The sequence below is a fragment of the Muntiacus reevesi genome, chromosome 5 (genome assembly GCF_963930625.1).
Source record: "Muntiacus reevesi chromosome 5, mMunRee1.1, whole genome shotgun sequence".
Classification (NCBI taxonomy): Eukaryota; Metazoa; Chordata; class Mammalia; order Artiodactyla; family Cervidae; genus Muntiacus; species Muntiacus reevesi.
The window spans coordinates 31884485-31911326 of record NC_089253.1 but is presented as its reverse complement, the minus strand read 5'-3'; the positions used below and the strand labels follow the sequence as shown (position 1 = coordinate 31911326).

At 49.3% G+C, this 26842-nt stretch overlaps 1 protein-coding gene across 1 annotated transcript in view; it reads left to right on the top strand.

Annotated features, from left to right (window-relative positions):
- JAM3 (junctional adhesion molecule 3) overlaps positions 1-16883 on the top strand; it is a 29739-nt gene extending 12856 nt beyond the window's left edge. The window contains exons 2-9 of the mRNA XM_065937401.1: positions 11354-11419; positions 11872-11985; positions 12868-13020; positions 13347-13549; positions 13972-14071; positions 15154-15283; positions 15367-15421; positions 15677-16883. Coding sequence (XP_065793473.1) covers positions 11354-11419; positions 11872-11985; positions 12868-13020; positions 13347-13549; positions 13972-14071; positions 15154-15283; positions 15367-15421; positions 15677-15712 — 857 coding nt within the window. The 3' untranslated portion in view covers positions 15713-16883. The remainder of the gene's footprint in view (positions 1-11353; positions 11420-11871; positions 11986-12867; positions 13021-13346; positions 13550-13971; positions 14072-15153; positions 15284-15366; positions 15422-15676) is intronic.
- The last annotated feature ends 9959 nt before the right edge of the window (positions 16884-26842 follow it).

Genomic DNA, 26842 nt, shown 5'->3' with positions numbered 1-26842 from the left:
ACCTGCGTTACAACAGAGGGAAATCGGCTGTGTGGGGGTCCTGGTAACTTGTGGGGTTGCTGCTGCTGCTGCTGCTAAGTCGCTTCAGTTGTGCCCAACTTTGTGCGACCCCGTGGATGGCAGCCCACCAGGCTCTTCTGTCCATGGGATTCTCCAGGCAAGAATACTAGAGTGGGTTGCCATTTCCTTCTCCAATGTATGCATGCATGCTAAGTCGATTCAGTCATGTCTGACTCTGTGCGACCCCATGGACAGCAGCCCACCAGGCCCCTCCATCCACAGGATTCTCCAGGCAAGAAGACTGGAGCGGGTTGCCATTTCCTTCTCTGAATTTGTGGGTCTACAGAAACAAAAAATGACATCCTTCTCCATTGAGATGAATTATCTCATAAGAACACAGAGATTCCTGCTTTATTGTTTATCTGGACTAAGAACAACACTTTTTTCCCAAGCTCAACTTTGCTTTATTTTTTCATTTTACAAAGTATTTATTTTTGACAAAAATAAAGAAGAGTGTGTATATATGCCATGTAATTTATTTTTTTTTAATTAATATAATTGGTTTATAATGTGTTAGTTTCACATGTACAGCACAGTGATTCAGTTATATATATCTATTCTTTTTAAGATTCTTTTCCCTTGTAGCTTATTATAAAATATCGAATATAATTCCATGTGCTATACAGTAGGACATCGTTGTTTATTTTGTATACAGTTTGCTTTTAATTTGTGATTTTTTAAAAAAATATGTATGTTTTATTGAAGTATGGTTGACTTACAGTGTTTCAGATGCACAGCAGGGTGATTCAGTTATACAAATACACATATATTATTTTTGAAATTATTTTCCATCATAGGTTATTACAAGATATTGACTATAGTTCCCTATGCTCTACAGTAAACCTTTGTTGCTTATTAAATATATATTTTTTAATTAAAAATCTAGCGTTCTAGTCATACTAAGTCAAACAAGTAGAATCAAAATATAATTTTTTTAGTTAGGCAAAAATTCTTAAGTTTTCTAAAATATGTATATGTATTTACATATATATATATACATACACAAAAGCTTTTATACTACACTTGATAAAAATTGAGAAGAAACATCAAAAAAAATAAAGAGATTGATAAATTGGAGAACATAAACTAAATGAAATAGGAGCACTGAATATGAAATAGAAAAAGTGAAACAAACTAGATAAAAGTAAAAGATCATCATATAGTCTAGTTGTTTTTAAACATGACTGCTCATTAGAAATCTGGAGCTCTGGAGAAAAAAAACAATACCTGAGCATTTGTATTTTTCAAAAAATTTCAAGATAATTCCGATAAGCATCTGGGTTTTAAGAAGTGATCACAGACCCCAGAGCTGGGTCGCCTCAGGCCAAACAACTGCAAGGGATGGAGTGCAAACCCACACATCAGCAGATAATTGGATTAAAGCTTTACTGAGCAAGGCCCTGCCCACCAGAACAAGACCCAGTTTTTCCCATGCCAGTCCCTTCCATCAAGAAGCTTACACAAGCCTTACTTAGCCTCATCCATCAGAGGGCAGACAGAAGAAGCAAGAAGAAGCACAGTCTCACAGCAGCTAAAACAACAACCATATTACAGAAAGTTAATCACAATGAAAAAGCAGAAAGTTTTGTCCCAGATGAAGGGACAAGACACAGCCCCAGAAAAACAACTGAATTAAGTGGAGATAAATAATTCAGAATAATGACAGTGAAGATCCATGATCTCAAGAAAAGAATGGAGGCAAAGATTGAGAAGATGCAAGAAATGTTTACCAAAGACACAGAAGAACTAAAGAACAAACTGAGATGAATAATACACTAGAAGGAATCAATAGCAGAATAACTGAGGCAGAACAGATAAATGACCTGGGGGACAGAATGGTGTAAATCGCTGCCACAGAACAGAAGGTATAAAAAAGAATGAAAGGAAATAAAGCCTAAGAGACCTCTGGGACAACATTAAACATACCAACATTCACATTATAAGGGTCCCAGAAGGAGAAGAGAGAATGGACCTGAGAAAATATTTGAAGAAACAATCACTGAAAACTTCTAAAACATGGGAAAGGAAATAGTCAACTAAGTCCAGGAAGCACCGAGGAGTCCCAAGAAGGATAAACCCCAAGGAGAAACACACTGAAACACATGGTAATCAGACTGACAAAAATTAAAAACAGATAAAATATTAAAAAAGCAACAGGGGAAAAATGACAAATAACATACAAGGGAACTCCTATCAGGCTATTAGCTGATTTCTCAACAGAAACTCTACAAGCCAGAAGGGAATGGCAAGATGTATTTAAAGTGATGAAAGGGAAGAATCTAAAACCAAGAATACTCTACCCAGCGAGACTCTCCTTCAGATTTGATGGAGCAATCAAAAGCTTTCCAGACAAGCAAAAGTTAAGAGAATCCAGCACCACCAAACCAGCTTTACAACACGTGCTAAAGGAACTTCTCTAAGCAGGAAACACAAGAGAAGGAAAAGACCTACAGAAAATAAACCCCAAACAAATAAGAAAACGGTAATGGGATCATACATATCGATTATTACCTTAAATGTAAATGGATTAAATGCACCAAACAAAAGACATAGACTGACTGGGTTGATGAAAACATGTGCATTTATACACTTCCACTTACCACATCACTCTGCTTGATGCCTCCCCCCGCAGTTGTATGTAATTATTTTATATTGTTAAGTTAATTATTTTCCCATTATGGCTTGCAGTTGTAATTATCTTTTATTGTTTGTCTGGCTATTGATTGTGAAAACTGATAAACATCTTTTAGTTATTGTGATTATATAACTATTACTCACTTAATACCATTGTTTCATGATTGGTCAACAGAAAAATAATAGAAGTCTATATCAACAAAAGTGAAAGTCTCTCAGTTGTGTCCAACTCTTTGCACCCCATGGAATTCTCCAGGCCAGGATACTGGAGTGAGTAGCCTTTCCCTTCTCTAGGGGATCATCCCAACCCAAGGATTGAACCCAGGTCTCCCACATTGCAAGCGGATCTTTACCAGCTGAGCCACAAGGGAAGCCCAAGAATACTGGAGTGGGTAGCCTATTCCTTCTCCAGAGGATCTTTCTGACCCAGGAATCAAGCTGGAGTCTCCTGCATTGCTGGCAGATTCTTTACCAGCTGAGCTATCAGGGAAGCCCTAAACTAGGCTCTAATAGAAAAACCTGTAATCACTTTTTAAAATTAAAAGGGAAAGAGTAGCAGTTGGATATTTTGTAGAATGTCCCTCAGAGATTTTCTGATGTCTTCCAATGATTAGACTTGTGTCATAGATTTTAAGGGGGTGGCTGGGTGAATACCACAGAGGTATAGCACCTTTCTTATATCACCATGACATGTCACTGATAATGCTGCCTGAATCTCTGGGTTTAGGTGATGGCTTCTGGGTTTCTACCCTGTGAAGTTACTATTTCTCCTTAACACTGCTCAGGTTCAGCCAGCCTGCCTCAAGGAGAGGGGTGTTAGACTTCACCTCCTGCGGGGCAGAATATCAAATAATCTGAGTTCATATGTAAAACCACCACAATAGCTATTAAATGTTTGGGGGATCAGATATTCTGAAACTGTCCAAATGTTCTGTTTCTCCTTTAAGTTTTCCCACTAATTTTAGCAACCATCAATGGATCTTGCCTGAAGCAACTATTACTCTGTTATTCTAAAGATGGTTTTCTGTTTCCCTCATTCATTCCACATTATTAATTGGGATTCTTCCATAAAGAAAGTTCTCTCTGTCCCATCTATTTGCATATTCATTAACATATGCATATCATATGGACTTGTGGATATTTATTTTATTCTTTGTGTTGTAATACAGTCTGTCATCTATTTTTTGTGCTCAGATCTTCCAGCTTTAGTCTTTGGAAGCTCTTTCAGTTTGGCTTCTGGTCCTTTGATATTTTTGTTTGTTTGTTTTAACACTTCCTCACTTTCTGGCACTACAAGATGTTCCAGGCTTATCTTGTAATATTTTCCCCACCCCAGCCTTAGAATTAGCCATTTCTCCAAGGAATTCTAGTTCCCTTCACCAGGGAATGGTATTTAGAAATCAGGATCTGAATACTGAGTGTGCTGTTTGTTATGGAGGTGTCAGGACTCTAGGCTCTTGGTAAATGGGGCTAGGAAGTGTGTGTGTTTATAGTGACCCATGTATGCGCACATGTTTGTATTTATTTCTGTACTTGTGTATATGAAATAAACATTAGTTTGTGTTAGTGCCTCTGACTGATCTAGCGCTACAGGGCTATTCTGGCTTCCCCTTGCATATTCATAACTTCTTTTTTTACTGACAGTGAGGAATTTGGCTTTCATTATTGATGGTGCCTTTATAGTGTTTATTTGTTCAACCCAATTATATGTGTAAAGTATTTTCAGAGTTGCTCACCTATACTGCTGTGAGGCGTAACTTTTATCAACTAGAGTGCAGTGTTTGTGCAATGTTCTTCTCTTGGTAGCCTTGTTGTATCCAGTCAGAACATATTTTCCACAGTTATTTTTGTCAATTCCTTTCTTCCCCTCCCCCTTAAGTGAGGTTGTTTTACTTGTAATACAGTTAGTTTCATTTGTCAGAGCCTGCATTCCATCCTGGTTCCCAGGACATCTTGTATGATATATATGTACACATATATATGTGTACCTGTATTTTTGTCTGCATCGGGTCTGAGCTGCAGCACGCTGGGTCTTCAATGTGTCAAACGCAGCTTTCATTGCAGTGCATGGACTCTCCATTCGCAGCGCACGGGCCTAGTTGTTCTAGTTGGCACGTGGGATCCCAGTGGCCTGACCACGGACCAGCCCCGTGCCCCCTGCATTGCAAGATGGATTCTTAACCACTGGAGCCCCAGGGAAGTCCCCGTACTTTTCAGTGTTCATGAAATATAAAGTTCACTCTTTGTGGTATACAGTTCTGAAGGGTTTGGTGAACTCTTGGCCATGGATGCACCATCACAGCACCACACCCTGTTACATCTGTCAGGCAACCCCTTACCTCTTCTTAAAAGTGAAGTTATTTATTAGAATAAATGATTTCATGGGTCCTTGTAGTGGTTTTTTTTTTTTTACTAAAATAAAACATGTTATGCTAAAGTCGTTTCTTCAGACCAGCTTTTGACATGAAATACCATGCAGGTCATCCAGAGCTGGAGTCCTTGTTTTGTTAGGTTGAAATTGTTAGCAAAACAAGTGAAGACGACCATGGCTTTACTCAATTTTTGTCCCGGAATGATAGTGTCTTTGATGTGGCTTCCCAGGGAAGAATTTCCTCTCCAGACAGGCATGTCTGATTTTCCTGTCCCTAGTGGAGCAGGTGAAGACCAGTTAAAAAAAAATCAGACCGAGGCCACCCCTGCAGATGTTTCAGCAATCTCTCGTGCTATTGGTCTGTATTCCATTTCCTCTTCTATCTACTACTTTTTTTTTTTTAACAGTTTTGTACTTTCTCCCTTTTTCTATGTTTATTTTTATGTGTATTTATATAGTAAACTTTATGTATTTTGTCCTGACTGTGCCTCTGTCTCTAAACTCTTGATTTTTCTCTCATACTGCCCTGTTTCTGTCTCCTTACAACTAGCTTTAATGTAAAATTAAAAATATTTATTTTTTTGCATGGACTGTATTTATTGAATGTATAACTGGTCTGAACTTAAAATATAAGTACATTGAATGTTTCACTCTTTGTTAAGAAAAAGCAAATTAAATTGCTTCATAATAATTTGTTCATTATATTTATGACTCAGTCGCCATCAGTAGAAAAAGGTTTTCATACACTGGTGTTAGAGAAGAAATAGAATGTGTTCTTCCACCTCAGGTCCAGCAGCATTGAAACCAGTGTGAACAGACCCCTCCACCTCCCCACCCCAGCATCTCCACCCCCACCCTGGTTGTGCCCCCCATTCCTCTGCCCTTCGAGGCTGACCCCCCAGGCTCTGTTTACTGGGTGGTTTGATGCTGAGGGACATAGAGGACCCAGCCATTCCTCCTCCCACTCACCAGGTTGCTTCCTTTAGTGATGGGACTCCTCCCACTGTGACCCTGGAAGGGCTCCCTGAACTGTGTGAACCCCTCTGCCTGAGAAGGGAGGGTGAGGGGAGGGCTCCCTCCAGGACATTAGCCCTTCAGACACTCTCCAGGTTACCGCTTGATGGACTTTCATCTGCTGTGACTTGGCCTGGTTAGTGGGACCTGTGGTCAGGAATCTTCCATGGCTTTGGCCTGGAGATGAGTTAAAGGAAATAGCAATCTGAATTGGCGTCAGCAGCTACTCGCTGACGTCTTGCTGCTTAGCAGAGCCTTGGAGCAGGATGTGATGGTGCTGAGACTCTGTCTAGAGTCACAGGGTGCACGTGCCATTCCCGATAAACCTGGGATTCAAGACAAGATGCTCCATGGCCAGGGTGTGAGTCAGGGCCCCCCAGAGAATTGCAGCAAACGGGGTGTGTGTGTGTGTGTGTGACTGCAACAGAATGCATTTCCTTTACCTATGTATGTTCTATACACATACAGAGATTTACTGTTAAGAACTGGCTCATGTGATTATGGAGGCTAGTGAGTTGAAACTCTGCAGGAAAGGCCTGCAAGCCGGAGACCAGGAGGGCTCCTGCCTGAGTGACTGGCATTTTTGATCGTGCCTCTTGACTGATTGGATGGGCGCTGCCCCCCTTCCCCACCATTACAGAGGACAGTGCACTGAAAGTCCACAATTTAATATTAATCACAGGTGGCACTGCTGGTAAAGAACCGGCCTCCCAATCCAGGAGACATAAGGAATACAGGTTGTATCCCTGGGTCGGGAGGATCCCCTGGCGAAGGGAACGACAACCCACTCCATGGAGTGGAGAATCCTGGAGAATCCCATGGACAGAGGAACCTGGGGGGCTACAGTTCATAGGGTCGCAGAGTCAGACACAACTGAAGCAACTTAGCATGTGCGCACACACACACACACAGAGACACACACACACACAAAAACACTCAAGCTGAAAGTTGGACCATCACAGTCAGATTTATTTGGAACTCCATGATGCTTGGTTGGGTCTCTTCCTACTTGATTTTTAAGGGTCTCTTTGGATCACCATTTAGTTGAGCCAGAGTAACAACAGGCCAGCTTTAACCAGAGCTTCAGCTGCCTATGTTCTCATCAGAGCCCGGGTCTGATGGTTTTACTCTGGATTCTCTGCTGTGTGTCTGGAAAATATCCCTGACATGGACCTTCTCACCCTGCTCTTAGATTCCTGTAAAACTTGCTTACGGAACCAAAGCAATGTTGAAAACGTGCTGTGATGGGAGGCCTTCTTCCTGGGACAGGCCCTGCTCAGCAGGCACACAGGCGTGGTCTTAAAGGGCGGATGTGCAGCCTTCTCACTGGAGGGCCCGCACTGCTGTTTATATTTAGCCCGGAGTCCTGGGACCTGCGAGGCGGCTCACAGTGGAGCCGCTGTGCGCCCGCGCGGCCCCAGGCCCGCTCGCTGGACTGGACAGAATGTCAGCAGCTAAATATAACTCTTTACAGACACACGCAGGCAGGCGAGTCCCGAGTGAGCCAAGCATCCGGCTTTAGTGGAAACATTTTCTAACAGTCTCTTTCCCCTGTTGGTTTACAGTAATGAATGTAAACTCAGATCAGTGTGATTTTTCATTGAGCGCTGTCTCTGCAGTGTAGATGGTTGCAGGCACTCAGAAGGCAAAAAGAGGGCCCCTGCCTGGCCCGGCCCAGGAGCCAGCAGGCCTGTCTTGCTGTTCAGATTGGTTTTGTTTCCATAGGAGGAGAAGACGGGCAGTTTGCACTTCGCCACCTGATGTGTATGAATATGGGTTGGGTGGTGCCTTTGGGTTTCATTTTCCCTCTGTCTCAGACTGCTTCAGGACACAGGCACCGGTGTGGGCTCTTGGGCAAGTGACCAGCGCAGGGCAGCCTCTGCGGAGTTAGCTGCCTGCGGCCGAGATGGCCTTCCCTCAGCAGTTGGTCCAGCTCACAGTCTGCTTTTCTGTGACTGTTTTTTATTGTCATCAGTTCCTTCGGCCTGAGGATCCAGAAGCACTTCGTGGCCAGTGATTCTTAAGAAAGCAAAAGGGGAGCAAGCCGAGTCCTCACACCCAGCAACAGGCCTGTGCTTCTGGGGACCAGGCTCTGCACTTGGGTTGGCCCTGACTTGACATGAGGGGCTTGGAGAGACGCAGACCCGGGCCCTTCCCAGCCTATTGAGTTAGAATTTGGGGTATGTGCTCTCGGGCCACGCAGGTAGAGTGGGAAGTGGGCTTTTAAATGGGGCCCTGAAGTAATCTCCCCACAGCCTGCCTGGTGTCAGACCCCCAAGCCTGGGGGTCTTGTGAAACAAAGTAGAAATATGTACTTGCTGCTCAGAGTTGTGACATTGTTCCAGACCAGGAGAGCGATGCAGGCATCCAGGTAGTGGGGGACGGGGACAGGAGGCTGCAGGACCCAGCGAGGCCTCCTCCCCACCTGCCCGCTCCTCTGATCCCCAGATTCAGTGTCCTGGCTTCCCAGAAGGAAGAGGGAACTGCTGGAGATGAGACACCGTTGCCATGCCTTCCAGAGGCTTCCTCGAGGCTGTTTCCCTCGCCTCTTGGCTAAGGAAGGTCCTGCAGAATGGAGGAATGTGAGCAGGGCTTCAGGGTCTGATTCAGGCTTCCTTCAGTCCCAGATCCTCTTCTCACCTGCTGTTGCTCTCTCTATAAATAAGGGACTGAGCAGTGAAGTAGGGGCTGGGCATTGGAACTCCTGGCTTCTGGTTTTGGTTCTGTGCTCATAGATGTGAACCAGCTGGGCGCATGGTCACCCGGCCCCCGACGGGACCTGGGAGGGGGCAGTGCTTTCAGAAGATGCTGGAGCCAACTCACAGGGTGAAACCCCGGCAGCACCCAGGCCTTCCCACCCCTCCTGCTTGGCTCTTTCCTTGGCAGGCTGGGCGTCAGTCCTGTTCTGAGAAAAACCCCAGCGGTTCAGTTCTCCTTCTCAGCAGGTGATGGTCGACCCGCAAGCAGCCCTGACCCCACACTTGCCGCTGGTGCGTGTCCAGGCCTCACTCCTCCCCCTGCTGACCCTGACACGCATTCTCCATCTGGCAGCCTCGCCCCCGCCCACCCGGGTCTCTCAGGAAGAGCACCCGTTTCCCTTGCAGACCACTGTCTAGAGGGGTGGGGTCCTTGTCCTCTGGAGCTCAGTCTCCTAACCAGATGACACTGGGACTTAGACACGGACCTGGCCCTCTGGCTCCTACTCTGCATCTGCTGAGCTGGCGCCCCAGCCAAGGGGCAAAGGAGGGTGTCCAAGCGGTGACTCGTGCAGTGAAACGCCTCTGTGCCCGCCCCACCGTCTCTCTGAATTGTTGAATGGATGGTTGTGACCTGGAGCTCAGAGTACAGGTCTCCACGTGTTCTTACCTGTGTTGTCAGCTGAGTCCCAGGGTTAACAGGAAGGCCGTCTCTGGGGATGGCAGATTTTCCTAGAGGCCAAGTAGCCGAAGGACTCTTCATAGGTGGTCAGTGTACCTACTTAATCTTTTCACCCAAGAAAATCAGCTAAAATATTTTGAAACCATGATAACCGATTACAGCATTGCTTAAACTCATGGAGAGTCAGGAGCTAATTTTGAAAGATCACCATGCAAATAGCATATTTTGATTTCTTCCATTAGCTTCACTCAGCTAAACTTGATCACCATGTTGTTATTTTTCTTATTTTACTCAAGACTGGAGAAAGCCTTTAATGTTGGGAACCATAGGTTAGATAAACAGCAAATCCAGCGAAGTGAAGCCTTGCCTGGCTGGTAACTGAACCCAGAATGTCCATGCCATCCTACTGGGAAGGTGCCAGGTCAGAGGGAGGAATGACAAGAAGCCCCGTGTGGATCTGGGAGATGATAAAAAGATTAACAGTGACTCTAAGCAAGATAAAATTCTTTAAAAAAATTTTTATTGCAGTAACATTGATTTATAACATTATATAAGCTTCACATGTACAACATTATACTTCTGTTTCCACTACAGCTGCTCACCATCAAAAGTTTAGTTTCCATCTGTCACTGTACTGCTCACCCCTACACCTGTCGCCATCCCCTCTGTAACCATTATTCTCTCTTCTTGATCTATCTATTATCCTTTGGTTTGCTCATTTATTTTCTCATTTCCTTTGCTTGCTTTTCCTATTTCACCAGTGACTGAAATCACACAGTACTTGTCTTTCTCCATCTGACGTTTCACTTGGAATAACAACTCGAGTTTCACCCATGTTGTTGCAGATGGCTAGATTTCATCCTTTGTATGGCTGTGTAATATTCCATCCCACTCACAATTATACATACACATACCCGCCGCCACACACATCTTTTATCTGTTTTTTCATTTTTCCACTGATGGCCACTTAGTTTGTTTCCATATCTTGGCTACTGTAAATAATGCTGCAGTGAACATTGATGTGCGTATATCTTTTATAGTCAATGTTTTGTTTTCTTCTGAAAAATATCCAGGAGTGGAGGAATTGCTCAGTCATATCTAATATTGAGTAGAACCATTGTTGCTTCCCTGGATAAATCCCACTTATTCGTGATGTTCTTTTCAGTGTATTGTTATATTCAGTTTGCTAATATTTTACTGAGGTTTTTTGCATCTATGTTCCTCAGAGATATTGGCCTGTAATATTCTTTTGGTGCATTACCTTTGTGTGGTTTTGGTAGCGGGGTGATATTGGCCTTGAAAAATCAGTTAGGAAGTCTTCCCTCCTCTTCAGTTTTGCGGGTAATTTAAGAAGCACAGGTATCAAATCATTGACTGTCTGTTAGGATTTACCAGAGAAACTGTCTGGTCCTGGACTTGTGTGTTAGGGGAGGTTTTGGTTACCGTTTCAATCTCCTTACAAGTGATTGGTCTATTTAGATTTTCTTTCTTCATGATTCAATCTTAGAAAGTTGTACGAATTTAAGAATTTGTTCATTTCCTCTAGGTTGTCCAGTTAGTCGTTGTGTAGCTCTTCCTAATATTCTCTTACAGTCCCTCACAAATACATACTTCGAGGGAAAGTCTGAAAGCTCTAGTGTCTTTGTTCTGGGGCTAAGAAAGAGAGTGCACTCTGGAAATTCTCCTCTTTTCTCTGGATTCCTTCTGGCGAAGGTCAGACAGAGAAAGCCGTCACCCTGCCGTATCCTAAGAGACTTGGTTTTGGGAATAGGATGTCTTCCGTCCCCTGTGGCTAGTGACTGCAGCCTCCATGAAGGAAAATCTGGCCTCAGGTGCAGGCTCTCTGCTGTTTCAGAGCCCCATCGTCTCTGACTTGACTTTTCTTTCTCCTCTCAGGCTGCTTGATCGGGGCTGTGAATCTCAAATCCAGCAACCGAAGCCCAGTGGTTCAGGAATTTGAAAGTAAGTACGAGGGGGGCTTGAGGCAAAGGGGTATGACTCAGTGGTCTGGCGGCTGATGCAGAACAGGCACACGGACACGCTTGCCTGAGAGCCCCATCAGCAGCCCCCAGTGTGCGCGCATGTAAGCGCGGCACGGCTTCGGCGGCTCTCGGCAACTCAGCGGGCTCCCTGCTGGCCACCACCTGGTCCCTGGCGCGTCTTCATTTACATGGCCAAGAGCATTCTGACGTAGAAGCACAGGACGAGGGGGACATGCACTCTCTTTGCTAATCATCTTCATTGTTTTTCTGGCTAAAATTAAATTCTCTTGAAGTCTGGCGCTAACTGGATCTTTAATCTACACGACAGACCTAAATAGACATAGCTCGTAGGGTCTGGGTATACAGGTGAATCTGAAATTGTTCCATGTTCACAGAGAGTTTTTTTTTTTTTTTTAACCCCTTTCTCATTAGGTGTAGAACTATCTTGTATCATTACGGATTCACAGACAAATGACCCTAGGATTGAATGGAAGAAGATCCAAGATGAACAAACCACCTATGTGTTTTTCGACAACAAGATTCAGGGTATGATCCTGTGGTCCTCTCCTTTGTACAGAAGGCCCAGGCATGCACTGCAGCCAAGACTTGGCTCTGCATGGACCTACATCTGTAGCCGGGATTGGTTTTCTGTCTGTGTTCCTGTGGAGAATTCAAGCATGCAGAAGTGGTGAGGATAGGGGTGGAGCCTCCCTGTAGCTGCCTCTCTGCTTCAGTAAATATCACCTCCTCAGGAGGACTTTAGTCCCCACGCAGCCATCTCTTTGAGGTGTCTAGTGAACGTTCCCCGAGGCCACTTCCCTATCGTGAGCCATGACTTTACAAGTTCAGTGACTTCAGCAGCAGGGGGACAGCAGTGACTACTGCACACACCTGGATGCCGATCACACCTCACAGGAGAGCAGTGTGGGGGTGTGGAGTTGTGTCCAGCTCTTTGTACGGGGGTGCTGGCCCAGGAGCACGCGGGGCACAAAGACATGGAAGCATAGGGAGCTTAATGATGTACTCTGCATATAAGTTAAATAAGCAGGGTGACAATATACAGCCTTGAGGTACTCCTTCCCAATTTGGAACAATATAACTGTGTGGGGGGGGGGGTTGTGGGGAGCTTGTGCTTTTGGCGTCATATCTGAGAGATCACTGTCTAGTCCAAGGTCATGTCATTCACATTTCTTTCCTCCTGAGGGTTGGAGTTGTAGCTCATGCAGTAAGGTGTGTGTTGTGTATGGTGTGGGCTGCAAGGTCGAGGTCCAGGTCGCTCTTGCACAGGGGTACCCTATGATCGCAGCACTGTCTGTGGAATACTCCTTGTCTTTTAGTGCCGGACGACTAGTTTTCTGTTTTAACGGGGAAGCCGTGGGGGAAGCCAGGCATCTGTAGGGAGTCCCTCAGTGCCTCTCCTCTCCACAGGAGACCTCACCGACCGTGCAGAGCTGCTGGGGAAGACGTCTCTGAAGATCTGGAACGTGACCAGGACAGACTCGGCCCTTTACCGCTGCGAGGTGGTTGCTCGGAACGACCGCAAGGAGATTGACGAGATTGTCATCGAGTTGACCGTGCAAGGTGGGGGTGCACGCAGGGCGGAGGCCCCTTGCCCTCAGCTCTGCGTCTGCTGGTGGAAACGACCAACTTCCTTTTTTTCCAGAGCCACGTCCCTGTGGGTGTGGCAGGACCCACAGGGGCTGGGCAGGGAGGGCTTTCGAGAGCGATAGGCTGGGGGCGGGGAGGGAAGTGGAGCTTCTGCCTCGGCCCTCACAAGCCAGAGGCACTGGGAAAGCTGGGGTCTCCGCAGGGGCTGCGTTTCCTGCTGTGGTGCAGCATTCTGGGTGGGCTCGGGTAAAAGCAGGCCTTGCTGCTGGTTCTCACCCCCGCCCACGCTCCTCCCACAGTGAAGCCGGTGGCCCCCGTGTGCAGAGTGCCACGGGCCGTGCCCGTGGGCAAGGCAGCCACCCTGTCATGCCAGGAGGGCGAGGGCTTCCCGCGGCCGCACTACAGCTGGTACCGCAACGACGTGCCGCTGCCCACAGACTCCAGGGCCAACCCCCGCTTCCGAAACTCCTCTTTCGTCTTAAACCCTGAGACGGGCACTCTGGTAAGAGCTCCAGGAAGAGGCGCGGTGTGGGCGTCTGAGCTGTGGGCAGAGCACCTGTGAGCAGACAGGAGACCAGAGCTACAGACCCTCACGTCAGGGACCACCACTGCCCCACCCCCGGCCCTTTATAGACAGGAAAACCTGTAAGTGGGTGCAGGAGGGTGGGCAGAGCTGCGGGGACAGTGGCCGAGGGGGTTTCAGGGCACCCTGCCCGGCGCCATCTGGAGCAGAGTCAGGAGGCAGTGGGCCTTACTCGCTGGCCACATGGTGACGTTGTGACATCGCTGGTGTGTTTGGGCCGCTCGCAGTGTTGTGGACAAGACTGAACCACACTGTCGTGTTTGGGGCCAGCCCCTGGTGGGGAGGTGGGACGGCGCAAGAGCCCTGTCAGCAGATCTCCCTTCACGCCCGACCCCCGGCAGGTGTTCAGTGCCGTCCACAAGGAGGACTCGGGCCAGTACTACTGCATCGCATCCAACGACGCGGGTTCGGCCCGCTGCGAGGAGCAGGACATGGAAGTGTGTGAGTGTCTGCTGAGCCTCAACCTGGGGGCTGGCGGGACGGTCATGCTTGCTGGTGCCCTCAGCTCAGCACCCTTTGTGCTGGCCGCCTCTCTGCGGGGCGCACGGGCTCCCCGGCGTCCGCTGGGTCTGGTGAGAGGACCCTCTGAAGGGCTGACCCACAGGTTCTCTCCTCAACCCACAGCTTTCACTGAAGTATCCTGAACTCCATTTCTTTGGTAACTGATAGAATCATGGAAACGTAAGGTTGTGTAGGGTCTCCAGGAATTTACCCAGTCTGACCTTTTTGCAGTAAGCGGAAACTAGGGCTCACCCCAGTACTTTATGCTGTTGGGGTGATTCTTCCTCTGGGCTGTCAGGGCTCAGTGGAGGGGGGCAGGGTCCAGGGCCCACCCCACCTGTGGAGCTGGTCCCCAGGGGACTCCCCAGCTGCTGCCAGATTTGGGGAACTGCTCTTGGGCAGGAGGAAGATTTCTGGGTTGTGCCCCAGAGTTCCTGACCCAAGAGACAGAGCTTGGAAACTGACGTTACGAAATCAGAATTCAAATGCATCTTTAAGTAACTGCATGCTCACGATCAAGAACCCTGTACCAGACGAGGGAGAACTGCAGCAGCTCCCAGCCTGGACAGTGTTGGTCGATACACCCCTGCGTGGTTTCCACTGTGCTTTTATCTGCACAAAGGGTGCAGCCCCAGGTCCCACACTGAAGCACAAGAGTGCAGCTGAGGATCTCCTTGAGGGACGGCTGGTGGCTGCAAGGCCACGTTCTTATCTCCTATTTGCCCTTTTAGTGACCCCTTGAAGCTAAATAATCTGCAGCAAAGAGAAGCCCTAGAAATTTAGGGGTTTTTCTTCCTTAGGACTGTGGTTCCTAGTTCTGTCTCTGTAGGGGAACCGTTTCTCAGTAAGAAAGCTCTAGGATTTGCCCCAGAGGCTTGTTACTCCCCATAGCGCAGGCCATGCTCCGTGGCTGCACCGGCTATGGGGCAGCAGGTGGGTGTCACAGCCTGTGGGCAGAGCTGCTCCAGGCCGGGGGAGGGGTGGAGGGGGGAGAGCATCTTCTCACCCCTCCCCTTCTCCAGATGACCTCAACATCGGCGGCATCATCGGGGGGGTCCTAGTCGTCCTGACCGTCCTGGCCCTCATCACAGGGGGTATCTGCTGTGCCTATAGACGTGGCTACTTCATCAGCCACAACCGCAACGGGGAAAGGTGAGCCTGTCCTGCGTGAACAGCGTGCCCTGAGCATTGCTGTGGCTGATCAGGCATCACCCAGCTCCTCTGCTCTGTTTCAGCTACAAGAACCCAGGGAAGCCAGATGGAGTTAACTATATCAGGACAGATGAGGAGGTAAGGAAGCCTGGAGACGGTGTCTGTAGCAGGGAAGATGACATCCCCCTGAAAACCGAGCTGGTCCCTAGGAGAGAAATTTGAGTTTTGTCCAGCACACGAGCCCCTCAGCATGCCCCCTTGGCAGCGTGCTCGTGGGGCATTCGGTCCGCAGGCCTTGCGGCCATTCCCATCCAAGAGCACATCGAGGGAAGTGGTGTCAGGCTCCTTTCCCACCTGCTGACCACCCTCTTACCTTCTACGTTGGCCTTTCAGGGTGACTTCAGACACAAGTCCTCATTCGTGATCTAGATGGTGGCGCGGCTGTGTGCACACGCAGACACCTCCACGGGGGACCCTGCCAGGAGCAGCCCCTTGAGGGGCGCCAGATGGGGCTAGACACGCGCACAAAAGCTTTTGTTTTGGCCAAAGTTGACCGCTACTCCTTTCTTACTTTTTAACAAGCTACACGAATAAAAGAGTTTTCCTGGAGATGGGCAAGTCACCACAAGGCGAGGAAGTGGCCAGGTTCGCCAAGCCAACCCCGTGGGGTCTGCCGGCCTCAAGGTGGGCAGCTCGGGCTCAGGAGGCATGGTGACCTGTCCCGTGGTGGGGCCATGCTGGCATGAGCGTCCAGGGCTGGCAGCCAGGGTCGTGGCCCGAGCCTTGGCTGCAGTGATGGGGCTTCACGGTGGCCCCGGGGCCACTTCATCCCCAGGCTTTGCCAAGATAGTCCTGGTGTCCATCTGGGGGATTCTTTTTGGGTCAGCATTTTATAACAGCAGCCCAGATCAGGACAGTAAACAGCTTGTTAGAAGGAGGGCTCTTCTTAGCTGTGGGAACCCTGCTCATCCACAGAGGGTCCCAGCATTGGAGAGCCTTCATCTTGTGCTGAATCTGAAATGGTACTGACATGATGTTCTGCTTTTCTATGGGTGTTTATTTTATAAAATTTTACAGTCTAAATTTTTGCTAGAGATGTATTTTGATTATTGAAAATTTCTATTTAAATTGTAAATAAGTTGTCGTACGCCGTTAAATACTGTATCTTTTTTTTTTTAAAGTTCAGCTTAAGGTAGGAGCCCAAACTGCTCCTGTTCAATTGGAAACACCACTGGTGGCTTAGGAAACCTTTAAGAAAACTCCAGCTGAGCAACCTCACAGTCTATTTGTGTCTGTGCAGAAGAGATACAGGGCTCCTGGGTGACCTTCCAGCTGTGTCTTCCCTGGGCCTACCCCCACCCCTACCCCAGGCCCTGAGACACAGATGTGCAGGCTGCACGTGTGTTCGGAGCGGTGTTGGCTCCTAAGTCTCCAGGCCAGCCCTCCCTTCCTCATCCACCTGATACCCCAGCACGGGCCGTGGGCAGAACAGCTCTGATGGTGCCGTTCACCTGCCATGTGGGTCCACCCAGGATAGCGCCAAGGGGGCTGGAAGGGCCCCTGTGTGGCCCCCCAGCCTGGCTTCCCTGGGCCCAAGCTCTCTGGCTATGCGTGGCTCAGAAAACACCGCAGCCCTGCTGTCAGGCCTTTAAATTCCTTCTACTTACTTGGGCTTTCCTTGTGCCTCAGCTGGTAAAGAATCTGCCTACAGTGTGGGAGACCTGGGTTCAATCCCTGGGTTGGTAAGATGCCCTGGAGAAGGGAAAGGCTACCCACTCCAGTATTCTGGCCTAGAGAATTCCCTGGACTGTCCATGGGGTCACAAAAAGTTGGACACAACTGAGTGACTTAGACACACATACACTACTTACTCATGCAGTTCATGAGACTGCCCAGGGCCAAAGGCAGTTTTGAAATCAAACCTGTCAACCACATTTACATTTGTTTCAAGACAGCGACCTCCTCTGTCCCTCTGCCTTGAAGACAGCGCAGGTTCCGTCTCACCTCCCAGGAGGCTGTTGTACGGGGTCGTGAGGCCAGCCTCTGATGATAGCAGGAAGGGTGGCCAGGCGACGGCCCGACTGATGGTGGGCAAAGCATGAGCCTGGGTCCAAGACAGTTTCCTGATTGTGATGAAGTCTTTGTCTACCCAACCCGCTGCCTGCTTCGAGGGGCGTCAGGAACACCATCCAGAGGCCTTTGTTCCTTGCGAGCAGGCATTCCCAGCCTCAGACATGCCGCTGCGTTCACTCCCGACGTGAAGCCGTTTGGAGCAGGAGCTTCACAGAAGGATGCTCCCACTCCTCTGTGTCACCAGACGGTTTTCACATAGAAGAACATAGTCATCATGAGGTTAAACATTCAGTGTCGTAATTTTTTATACTTTGGGTTTTTTTAATTGAACACTAAGACTGTGTTGACCTTTCTTTCCTAAATGGTGTGGACACTCTGCCACGAGAACTGCAGCAGCGGAGGCAGCCCCTCATCTTGCTGGGGTAGCGTCTTCTCTGAGTTTGTGACCTGAAAGCGCAGACCTGAGAGGACCCTTCCTTCTCAGCTCCTCTCGGTGGAGAGGGAGGCGCCCTCTGTCCTGGGGGCAGCTCCGGTGACAGGGTGACCTTCTTGGACCCTAAAACCTCCACCCCACTGCCCTGTGCCCTGGCTCTGACAGAGGAGAGGGGAGTGAGTGTGGGTCAGGGAGGTTGCTGCCCGTCACTGCAGACATGCAGACAGAAAAGGAGCCTCGGGAGATTTTATGATGTAAACGTGGCAGGAGCCTGGAGTCCTCACCTGCCGCTGTGGCCTCGGTATGGCTGCAGCTGTGCCCGGTGCCACAGACTTGTGCTACTAACACACCTGTACATTGGTGTTTGTTAAACCTCATTTATAAAAGCTTCTAAAAAAAAAAAGCCGCTCGGCCTCTTCATTTCCCTCCTTCCTGCGTCGTGTCAGGCACGCCCTGGGTTCGAAGCGCTCGCTGGTCGGAGGTGAGGGCATTGCCCCAGGGGCCGCCCTCTGACTCCACTGTGCATACATGCAGAGTGTGCTGTGCAGATGTGCACGCATGTCCACTCACACGTGGGAAGCCAGGGGTCAGGACAGCGTCCATTCTCTCATCCTGCCACCACTCCACGTGCCCCCCACACAGAAACCCTGTGCTTTCGCTCCTGCAGAACTGGGATGAAACCTGAGCCATCCGGGTTTCTTTCCTCTCATTCTTGGACAGAGCACACACCCACCAGTGTTTTAAGGAGACTGGCGGTGCAGAGGAGCCTAAGGCCCCCTCCACTGCAGAGACAGCCCTCAGTGGACTGAACGTAAAGCAGTGCTCCTGTTGCTCTGGTAAAAAACAGGTTTTCTCTAAGCAGGGACTGCAGTCTATGCTAAGACATCTGCTGTGGGGGAGGTAGAAGACCTGAAACAAAGCAAGCTTGGGTCCCTTTTCCCTAAGGGGAAAGATTTGTTTGTATGCTTCTCAGACATTCTGTCTGTTAAATGACTACTGCTAAAAGTACTAGGAGGCTGTACCCATGCTTAACCTTTATGCATTTGAAGAATCTTTAAAAAGCGAAATTTACAAATAATAGAAAATATTATAGTCAAGATTTTGACATCAGACATAGGAAGCTATGTACTGACTATAAGGAACTGCCTACAGTGACAGCTTCTGGGGAGAGGCAGGCAGTTGGGCTTCTAGCAGGTCTTGGCAGCATGATCTCTGGACTGGATCAGAAGGGACTGGCCTGTGAGGGGACGTATTGGCCCAGGTGAGACCATGTAGCTGATTTCTGAGCTGAATGTGATGGTCCCTGGTGAGGGGAATGGTGAGCAGAAGGTTGGCAGAGGCCTTCAGGGAGAGAAGCTGGGGCGGGTGGAGCATGAGTGGGTGTGTCCAGCTGCGCCTCCCGCAGCAGTGCCAGAGCCTGGCGTCCCTCCTCCGGCTCCCCTGCAAGACTGGACGGCTGCCCTGACTGCCTTCCGAGCACCAGTGCTCACAGCCTCAGCAACTTTTTACATAGTACTGACGTTATATTAGGCATTATAAGTAACCTAGAGATGATTTAAAGTACTTGAGAGGTGGTGTTGGTTATATGCAAACACTAGGCCACTTTATATGAGGGACTTAAGCACCCCCGGATTTTGCTCTTGAGAGGTGTCCTGGAACCAATACCCTGGTTCACCAAGGCATTGGTTCATCACCAAGGGACGATTGTACATGTTCAGTGGAATATCCTTCAGCCTTAAAAGTAGAATGATGCTTCTTGTTACATGGATGTACCTTGGAAACCACACCCCCCTGCCAGAAATAGTTAAGACATAGAAGAAAGAATATTGTAGGGTCCCGCTTAGTGAGGTCCCTCAAGTAGGCAAATTCAGAGACAGTGGCCTGGAGGTTGCCTGGGGCCGGGTTCTGGAGAAGTAGGAGCTGCTGTATGCTGGGGACAAAGTGGGACGATGAACAAGTTTTGGACATGGATGGTGGTGTTGACTGTACATGTAAATATATTGCCACTGGAGTTATATACGTAAAGGTGGTTAAAATGGTAAATTTTATGTTGTGTGTGCTGTACCAGGATAAACAATATTTTTAAATAGTGATAATGGTGAAGATGTGGGAAAATGAAAAGCAGTGGGAATACAAAGGCAGGGCCCTCATGTCACATTCAGTTGTAGGAATCTCCCGAGATAAAAATGCTACATTTGATAAAGGGGAAATCTTGACGTCACCCTGACTGACTTTCTGTCTTCACTAACCTTCAGTTGGGTAGCAGAGCAGACTCCCTCATGGTTCAAGAGTCCAAAAGCCAGACCTCAGACAGGACTGCTGAGTGACATGCACTGCAGATTATCCGTGACCACACAAGCATCCCCTTCATACCCTGTGGTCACGAATGCAGTTACACCAGTTGATGTTTTACCTCACATATTCATTGAAAGAATTCAGGAGGCTTTAAGTAAAAGTCGTTAAGTAAATTTAGTTATTAGGTATATGCTTTCTGGTGTATGGGCTTCCCTGGTGGCTCAAACGGTAAAGAATCTGTCTGAATATCAACACTTTTAAAACTGTTACATCACTTTCTTGCATACTCGGTAGATTCCAAATGCCATACTGATTTGAGGATCATCATTTTAGAGATAGAGACATGTTCTCCAATTTATTGTTGGAATAATGATAGATTCACAGGAAGTTGCGAAGTTAATACAGAGTGGCCCACGGTACCCCCCCACCAAGTTTAAGAACAAAACTTTAGAAAGAAAACTTTCCTACAATGAATTTTTGGTCCAGCACAACTCTGGAAAACAGCTAGTTTCTCCCCATGCCACAACATACAACAAGATTTTGTGCTCCTGGCCATTTGTCCCAGATCAAAGGAAACATGTTCATACAAAAGTCTGCACACAAATGGATGCAACAGTTTTATTCATCATAGCCCCTGCCATGGGTGAGCATTTAAAGTGTGGGCGGGTGGCCACGCGCCCTCTGAGAACTTAACAGTCTCAGTTTGGTTTTCTTTTCCAGCTCTGGGGGTTGAACATCCCAGGGGCCCTGTTGCACTTGCCTCTTGTGGGAGATGTTGCATTCCCTTGCAGGGACTATACCTGTGTGGGTTGGAAAGCCTCTGAGGGCCTGGGTATATCGGAAATGGGACCTGGGGTGGGACCCCCCCCCAGGGACTACTTTGTCCCCCTGATCTGGGGCTTTCGATGCCATCCAGCTTCCCGGGGGCGCGCGTCCTGGTCCTGGTCTGGAGGGACTGGTTTCTGACTTCCTCTGCTCTCCGGACATTTTGCTGCTGGTCCCTGGTCAGGAGAATGGTTTGCAGAAGGTTAGCAAAGGCCTTCAAGTAGAGAAGCTGAGCAACGGTGGGTGCACATCCAGCTGCGGGTCCACCAGGCCCACGGCGGTGCCAGAGCCTGGCCTCCCTCCTCAGGCTCCCCTGCAGGACCCGACAGACTGCCTTCCAAGCGCCAGCGCTCACAGTCTCAGCTCCTACCCAGCCACCTGTTGTGCCCGAGGGCCCTACCCGCAGCCAGAGCCCCCGAATCCCACCCTCTCTCTGCCATTTCTCCCCGTCCCCTGAAGATGCTGCCCTGCCCACTGCCCCCTCCGTTCACTGCCACCCACCCTCCCACCGTGGTCTGACTTGGACTTTTCATCCCAGCAGCTGTGTAAGCCACTCAGAACCGTTGTCTCCGGGAGGGAGACAGGCACCTCCCTCAGGGGAGTTGCAGGGTTTAAATGAGATCATTCTGGTTACATCCTCACTCGGTGGTGCTCGGTCAGCAGAAGGTGAGTGCTGAGGACACAGAACCACGACTGCCATGTGCTGGTGGGGCTCCCGCATCACCAAAGGCATCTGTGTCCAAATCCACCTGTGCTCAGAGGGGTCGCCCCTCCAACTGGGCTCCACCTGAGAGCAGATGCCAGTGTCCCAGGATGCCCCCACCTCGTCCCCACCACCTCTGTCACCATGCCCGCCAGGCTCCATGTGCCCCCTGCACTGTGACCGATGGGGTCTAGGGAGAAAACCAAGTATTGTCTGCTTAGAAACCAACACAACAGTCACAGCACTGAGCTCGCCAGTGAAGGGGGAGCAGTTAGCGTTTATTTATCAGTTAGTCTAACAGCAGGACCCTACAGGTCCTTCCCAGAATGCACCCCTGCCCCATACCCTCCGCCTGCCTTTCGTCCGTAGAAAACTTTAGTCAAAGGATAAATGTAATGAGGTGAGAAAATGCAGAAAGTCAACCAAAACAATCACAGTTTAGCCATTAAACAAAGTCAAGGACTTGAGCTCCTCCTCAGGTGCTACAAATAATATTCTGAGCCATGTCCTTTGAGCTGTTTTGCAGAGACCGAAACCCCCACCAGGTGGAAGAAGTTAACTGTATACTGCTTACAAGCACCTGCATAGTTTGGAACCAGGTTGAGGATATTGGTTCCTGATTACTTCACCAGTCAGAAGAAGGTCTACAACCTGGTTCCACACATCTGTCGACCCCACCCCCCCATCACCTGGTCTTTAAAATGGTCCCTGAAAGCCTTTGGGGAATATTTGGTGGAAAGCAGTGAAAAAAGTGGTAAAGTTGGCTTGTAACTCAATTTTCAGAAAACTAAGATCATGGCATCTGGTTCCATCACTTCATGGCAAATAGATGGGGAAACAATGGAAACAGTGACAGACTTTATTTTGGGGGGCTCCAAAATCACTGCAGATGGTGACTGCAGCCATGAAATTAAAAGATACTTGCTCCTTGGAAGAAAAGCTATGACCAACCTAGGCAGCATATTAAAAATAGAGACATTACTTTGCCAACACAGGCCCATCTAGTCAAAGCTATGGCTTTTCCAGTAGTCATGTGTGAATGTAAGAGTTGGACTATAAAGAAAGCTGAGTGCCAAAGAATTGATGCTTTTGAACTGTGGTGTTGGACAAGACTTGAGAGTACTTTGGACTGCAAGGAGATCCAACCAGTCCATCCTAAAGGAAATCAGTCCAGAATATTCACTGGAAGGACTGATACTCTAGGTGAAACTCCAATACTTTGGCCACCTGATGTGAAGAACTGACTCATTTGAAAAGTCCCTGATACTGGGAAAGATTGAGGGCAGGAGGAAAAGGGGATGACAGAGGATGAGAAGGTTGGATGGCATCACCAACTCAATGAACATGAGTTTGAGTAAGATCCAGGAGTTGGCGATGGACGCACCCTGGTGATGGCCAGGGAAGCCGAAGCCTGGCGTGCTGCTGTCCATGGGGTCTCAAAGAGTCAGACATGACTGAGCGACTGAACTGAAGTAAAAGCCTTTGGGGAATATTTGGTGGAAAACAACTAAATTCTGTAAAGCAATTTCCTTCAATTAAAAAAAATAAAATCAGAAGAAAGAAAAAAAAAAAGGCTTTGGGGCATCTGAGTCCTTTAAGCACAAGCTGCCTGAACTCCTGGCCAGGTCCTATGATAAATGCTGAACTTTTCTTTCCAACACCCTGGCATCAATAGGTTGGCTTTTTTTTTTTTAATTGGAGAATAGTTGCTTTACAGTGTTGTATTGGTTTCTGCAATACAGCAACATAAAACAACCACAAGTATACCTATGTCCCACCCCTCTAGGTTGTCACAGAGTACTGAGTTGAGCTCCCAGTGTGGCTTTATTGATTCCCCCACCCCCACCCCAGCAGACTCAAGTTTGGTTTGGTAACAGCTGGTGCAGGTACTAAATTAATCTTCACAAATGCCAGGGAAGGAGAGTTTAGAACCCCCATTTGACCTAAGCAACCGAGGCTTTACAAGGTTAACCAACTGGCCCACGATACTCAGACGTTCAGTGTTAGATTGAGACTCTGGTCCCACGTGTGACTGCAGAGCTCAGCTTTGGGAAAAGACCACCGCAAGGACAGGTAAGCTCTTCGGAAGCCGAGGGGAGCCACTGAAGGTTCAAAGACCTGGTGGGTTGCCGGCCTTGTCAGAGTGGTCCTAGAAGGGGCGTGCGGCCGAAAGGGCCAGCACCAGAAGGGGCAGGAGGTGCCCCCAGTGCCGAGGCCGGCCCCAGAGAGGACGCGGGAGAGCGGTCACCAGCACTGCTCTTCATTGACAATGGGCACCCGGGGACAGAGGGGATTCTAAAAACTGTAGGTCCCCATGTCCTTCTCTGAGCAGTTTCATGTCAGATTGTGCCGGGGGTAAGTCCCGTGTGCCTCCAGATGCTGGAGCAGGAGACTAGAACCTTGGGAAGAAGCAGAGGAGGCCAAGGGTTGCTGAAGACCTCCACCTCCTACACCTGCCCTGACGCCACGTGTCCACTGTGGTGGGGGGGAGGTGCGGGGAGGCGGGGACTGGGGGGCCTGAGCTTAGTGGGGGCTGCGTAGATGAGCGAGGGAGGCCAGGGAGCAGACAGTGCAGCAGAGGACGGAGCCCTGAGTCTCCAGGAAGGCCTACGATCCAGCTTAGCGAGAGGCTGCATTGACTTATGTCAAGGGGCCTGTGGGGTGCTGGGGAGGCCTCACTGCAGGGCTGGCCAGCGGTCAGGTGAGGCTCATCACCCTTCAGGGCTGTGCCTCTGCCTCTTTCTCACGCATCCCAGGCCCCTAGGCTCAGCCAGTCACCGTCTTGGTTCAGACTGGGGCTTCTCCTTCCTTGGTTGCTTTACTTTTGATGCCGGCTCTTCGTTATGGGCCCTCTGCCTGCAGCACTGGATTGCCACCTCTGGTTGAGCACTCTGCATGTGTTCTAGTTTTCTGTTGATTTGCCATCTCCCCGGGGTGGGGATGAAGGGCTCTGCATCCCCTGAGACTTCATCTCTTTGTCCTAGATCTCTGAGTCCTGAAATGTGCTAAATCCACTTAAACATCATGTGAGGTCTAAGTCAGTAAAACTGCCTTTAAGGTATTTCTTTTGGATTCCAGGTACAGCTGTTTCCTTCTACTGATGAGATTAACCTCAGAATGCTCTGACTCCTGTGTGGGGAGTGATGCTGGTTCAGGTGTGGGCATCGGGATTTGCCCTGTGGGGGCAGCCTGGCGGGGACTTGGGCCTGCGTGGCCCTGACTCCCCTTGCCCACCAGCCCCCATGTGGGTGGCACCCTCTCCCAGAACCAGGAGGCCTATCAAGTCCAGGGGCCATACCTCTTGGACATAAACACAGACATAGATGTGAACCAGCTGGGCGCATGGTCACCCCGCGCCCGACTGGACCTGGGAGGGGGTAGTGTGTTCAGAAGATGCTGGAGCCAACCCACAGGGTAACCCCGGCAGCACCCAGGCCTTCCCGCCCCTCCTGCTTGGCTCTTTCCGCAGCAGGCTGGGCATCAGTCCTGTTCTGAGAAAAACCCCAGCGGTTCAGTTCTTCTCAGCAGGTGATGGTCGAGCTACAAGCAGTCCCAGCCCCACACTTGCTGCTGGTGCATGTCCAGGCCTCGCTCCTCCCCCTGCTGACCCTGACATGCAGTCTCCATCTGGCTCCCTCGTCTGCACCCACCCCAGTCTCTTAGGAAGAGCACCCGTTTCCCTTGCAGACCACCGTCCAGAGGGGTGCAGTCCTTGTCCTTCCGGAGCTCAGTCTCCTAACCAGATGACACTGGGACTTAGACATGGACCTGGCCCTCTGTCCCCTACTCTGCATCTGCTAAGCTGGCGCCCCAGCCAAGGGGCAAAGGAGGGTGTCCAAGCGGTGACTCGTGCAGTGAAACGTCCGCCCCACTACCATCTCTCTGTTGGCTTCTGGCTAAGGCCAGGCTCTCGGGCCCCACAGATCCCTGTGTGTATGATTCTGTTGTCTGTGTCTGAGTGCAGACCTCCTGGCTGGAGGCCTGTCTGAATTCTCCAGGTGGGATCCCAAGCTGGCCCCCTTCCTCACAGTAGCACCTTGACCCCCTGACTCGGCACCCAGATTTGGCAAGGGCACTGCCGCGTGGTCTGAGACATGCAGTGGAGATGGCTCAGTGACCAGTTAGGACCACAGTCAGCCTTGGTCAGGTCTTCCCGTAGGGAAGACGCTGCTGCTTATGGCCAGACGCTTATACCAGACGCTGCTGCTTATGGCCGGGCATGTCCATGTGCCACCTGTCTGAATCTTGGCTCTGTCGCTTCCTCCCCAAGTCCTGCTGCTTATGCCGTGTCAGCCTTACAGAGAGGGGGTGGGTGCCCGTGGCACTCTAGTAACGTGCTGTGGTTGGCACCATGGAGCCTGGCCCTGACACGTCATGGAATAGCCTTGCCTTTAGGGGACCATTTTAGTGTCCTTTAGCATCAGGGAAATAAGTGGTTAGATTGTAGAGGAAGAATTCTGAGACTTTTCCATCATCGGCCACATTTCCTGTCACATGTGCACCACATATAAAACCAGCCACGTTTTAAGAATTCTTTGATGACGTCGTGGGGACAAGAAGGAACTGTAGAAATACAGTGAGGCGGAAAGAGTGTTGGACTTGGAGTCTCAGGACAAGCTTCATCCTCTGCGAAGGCCAGTCCCTCACCACTGCTCCATAGCCTGGGGATACCACGCACCATCACCGTCTTTAAGGGTGAACTGAGGAAGGGGTCAGAGTCATCCCCACCTCTAATGAGGTGCCTGTGTCGCCTCTGATGGACTTGGTTTCAAGAATAAGAATGCCATTGTAATAAGCCACTTCAAAGCATGATGCCTCTGGAGATATGAATTAAATATTTTTCGAGCAATTAGGCCCCATGGAGAATGGAATGACCACTGCTGCTCCTAGAATAATATGAAGAAGGTCACAGAGGACAGGAACAGGAAGACAGACCCGCGATGTTGGCCTATGTCCTCAGCTCCTAACCTGGCCTCTTGCCTTGGTGTGTGGGCGGCGTGGCTGGTAGGTTAGTATGAGCTACCTCTGGGCAGAAAGCACATACTGACTCTCACAGTGAGCCAAGTGGTGGTTGTTTTTGCTTGTAAAAATAAAATCAGAGCCTTTTGGGTGTTATTTACAGGAAAAGAAGAAAGAGAGGGAAAAAAAAAAGATTTCCCTCCTGGGTTTTAGCCTTGGCTCAGCACCAAGCTGATAAATTTTTGTAATTATTATCAGCTGGAGAACAGGC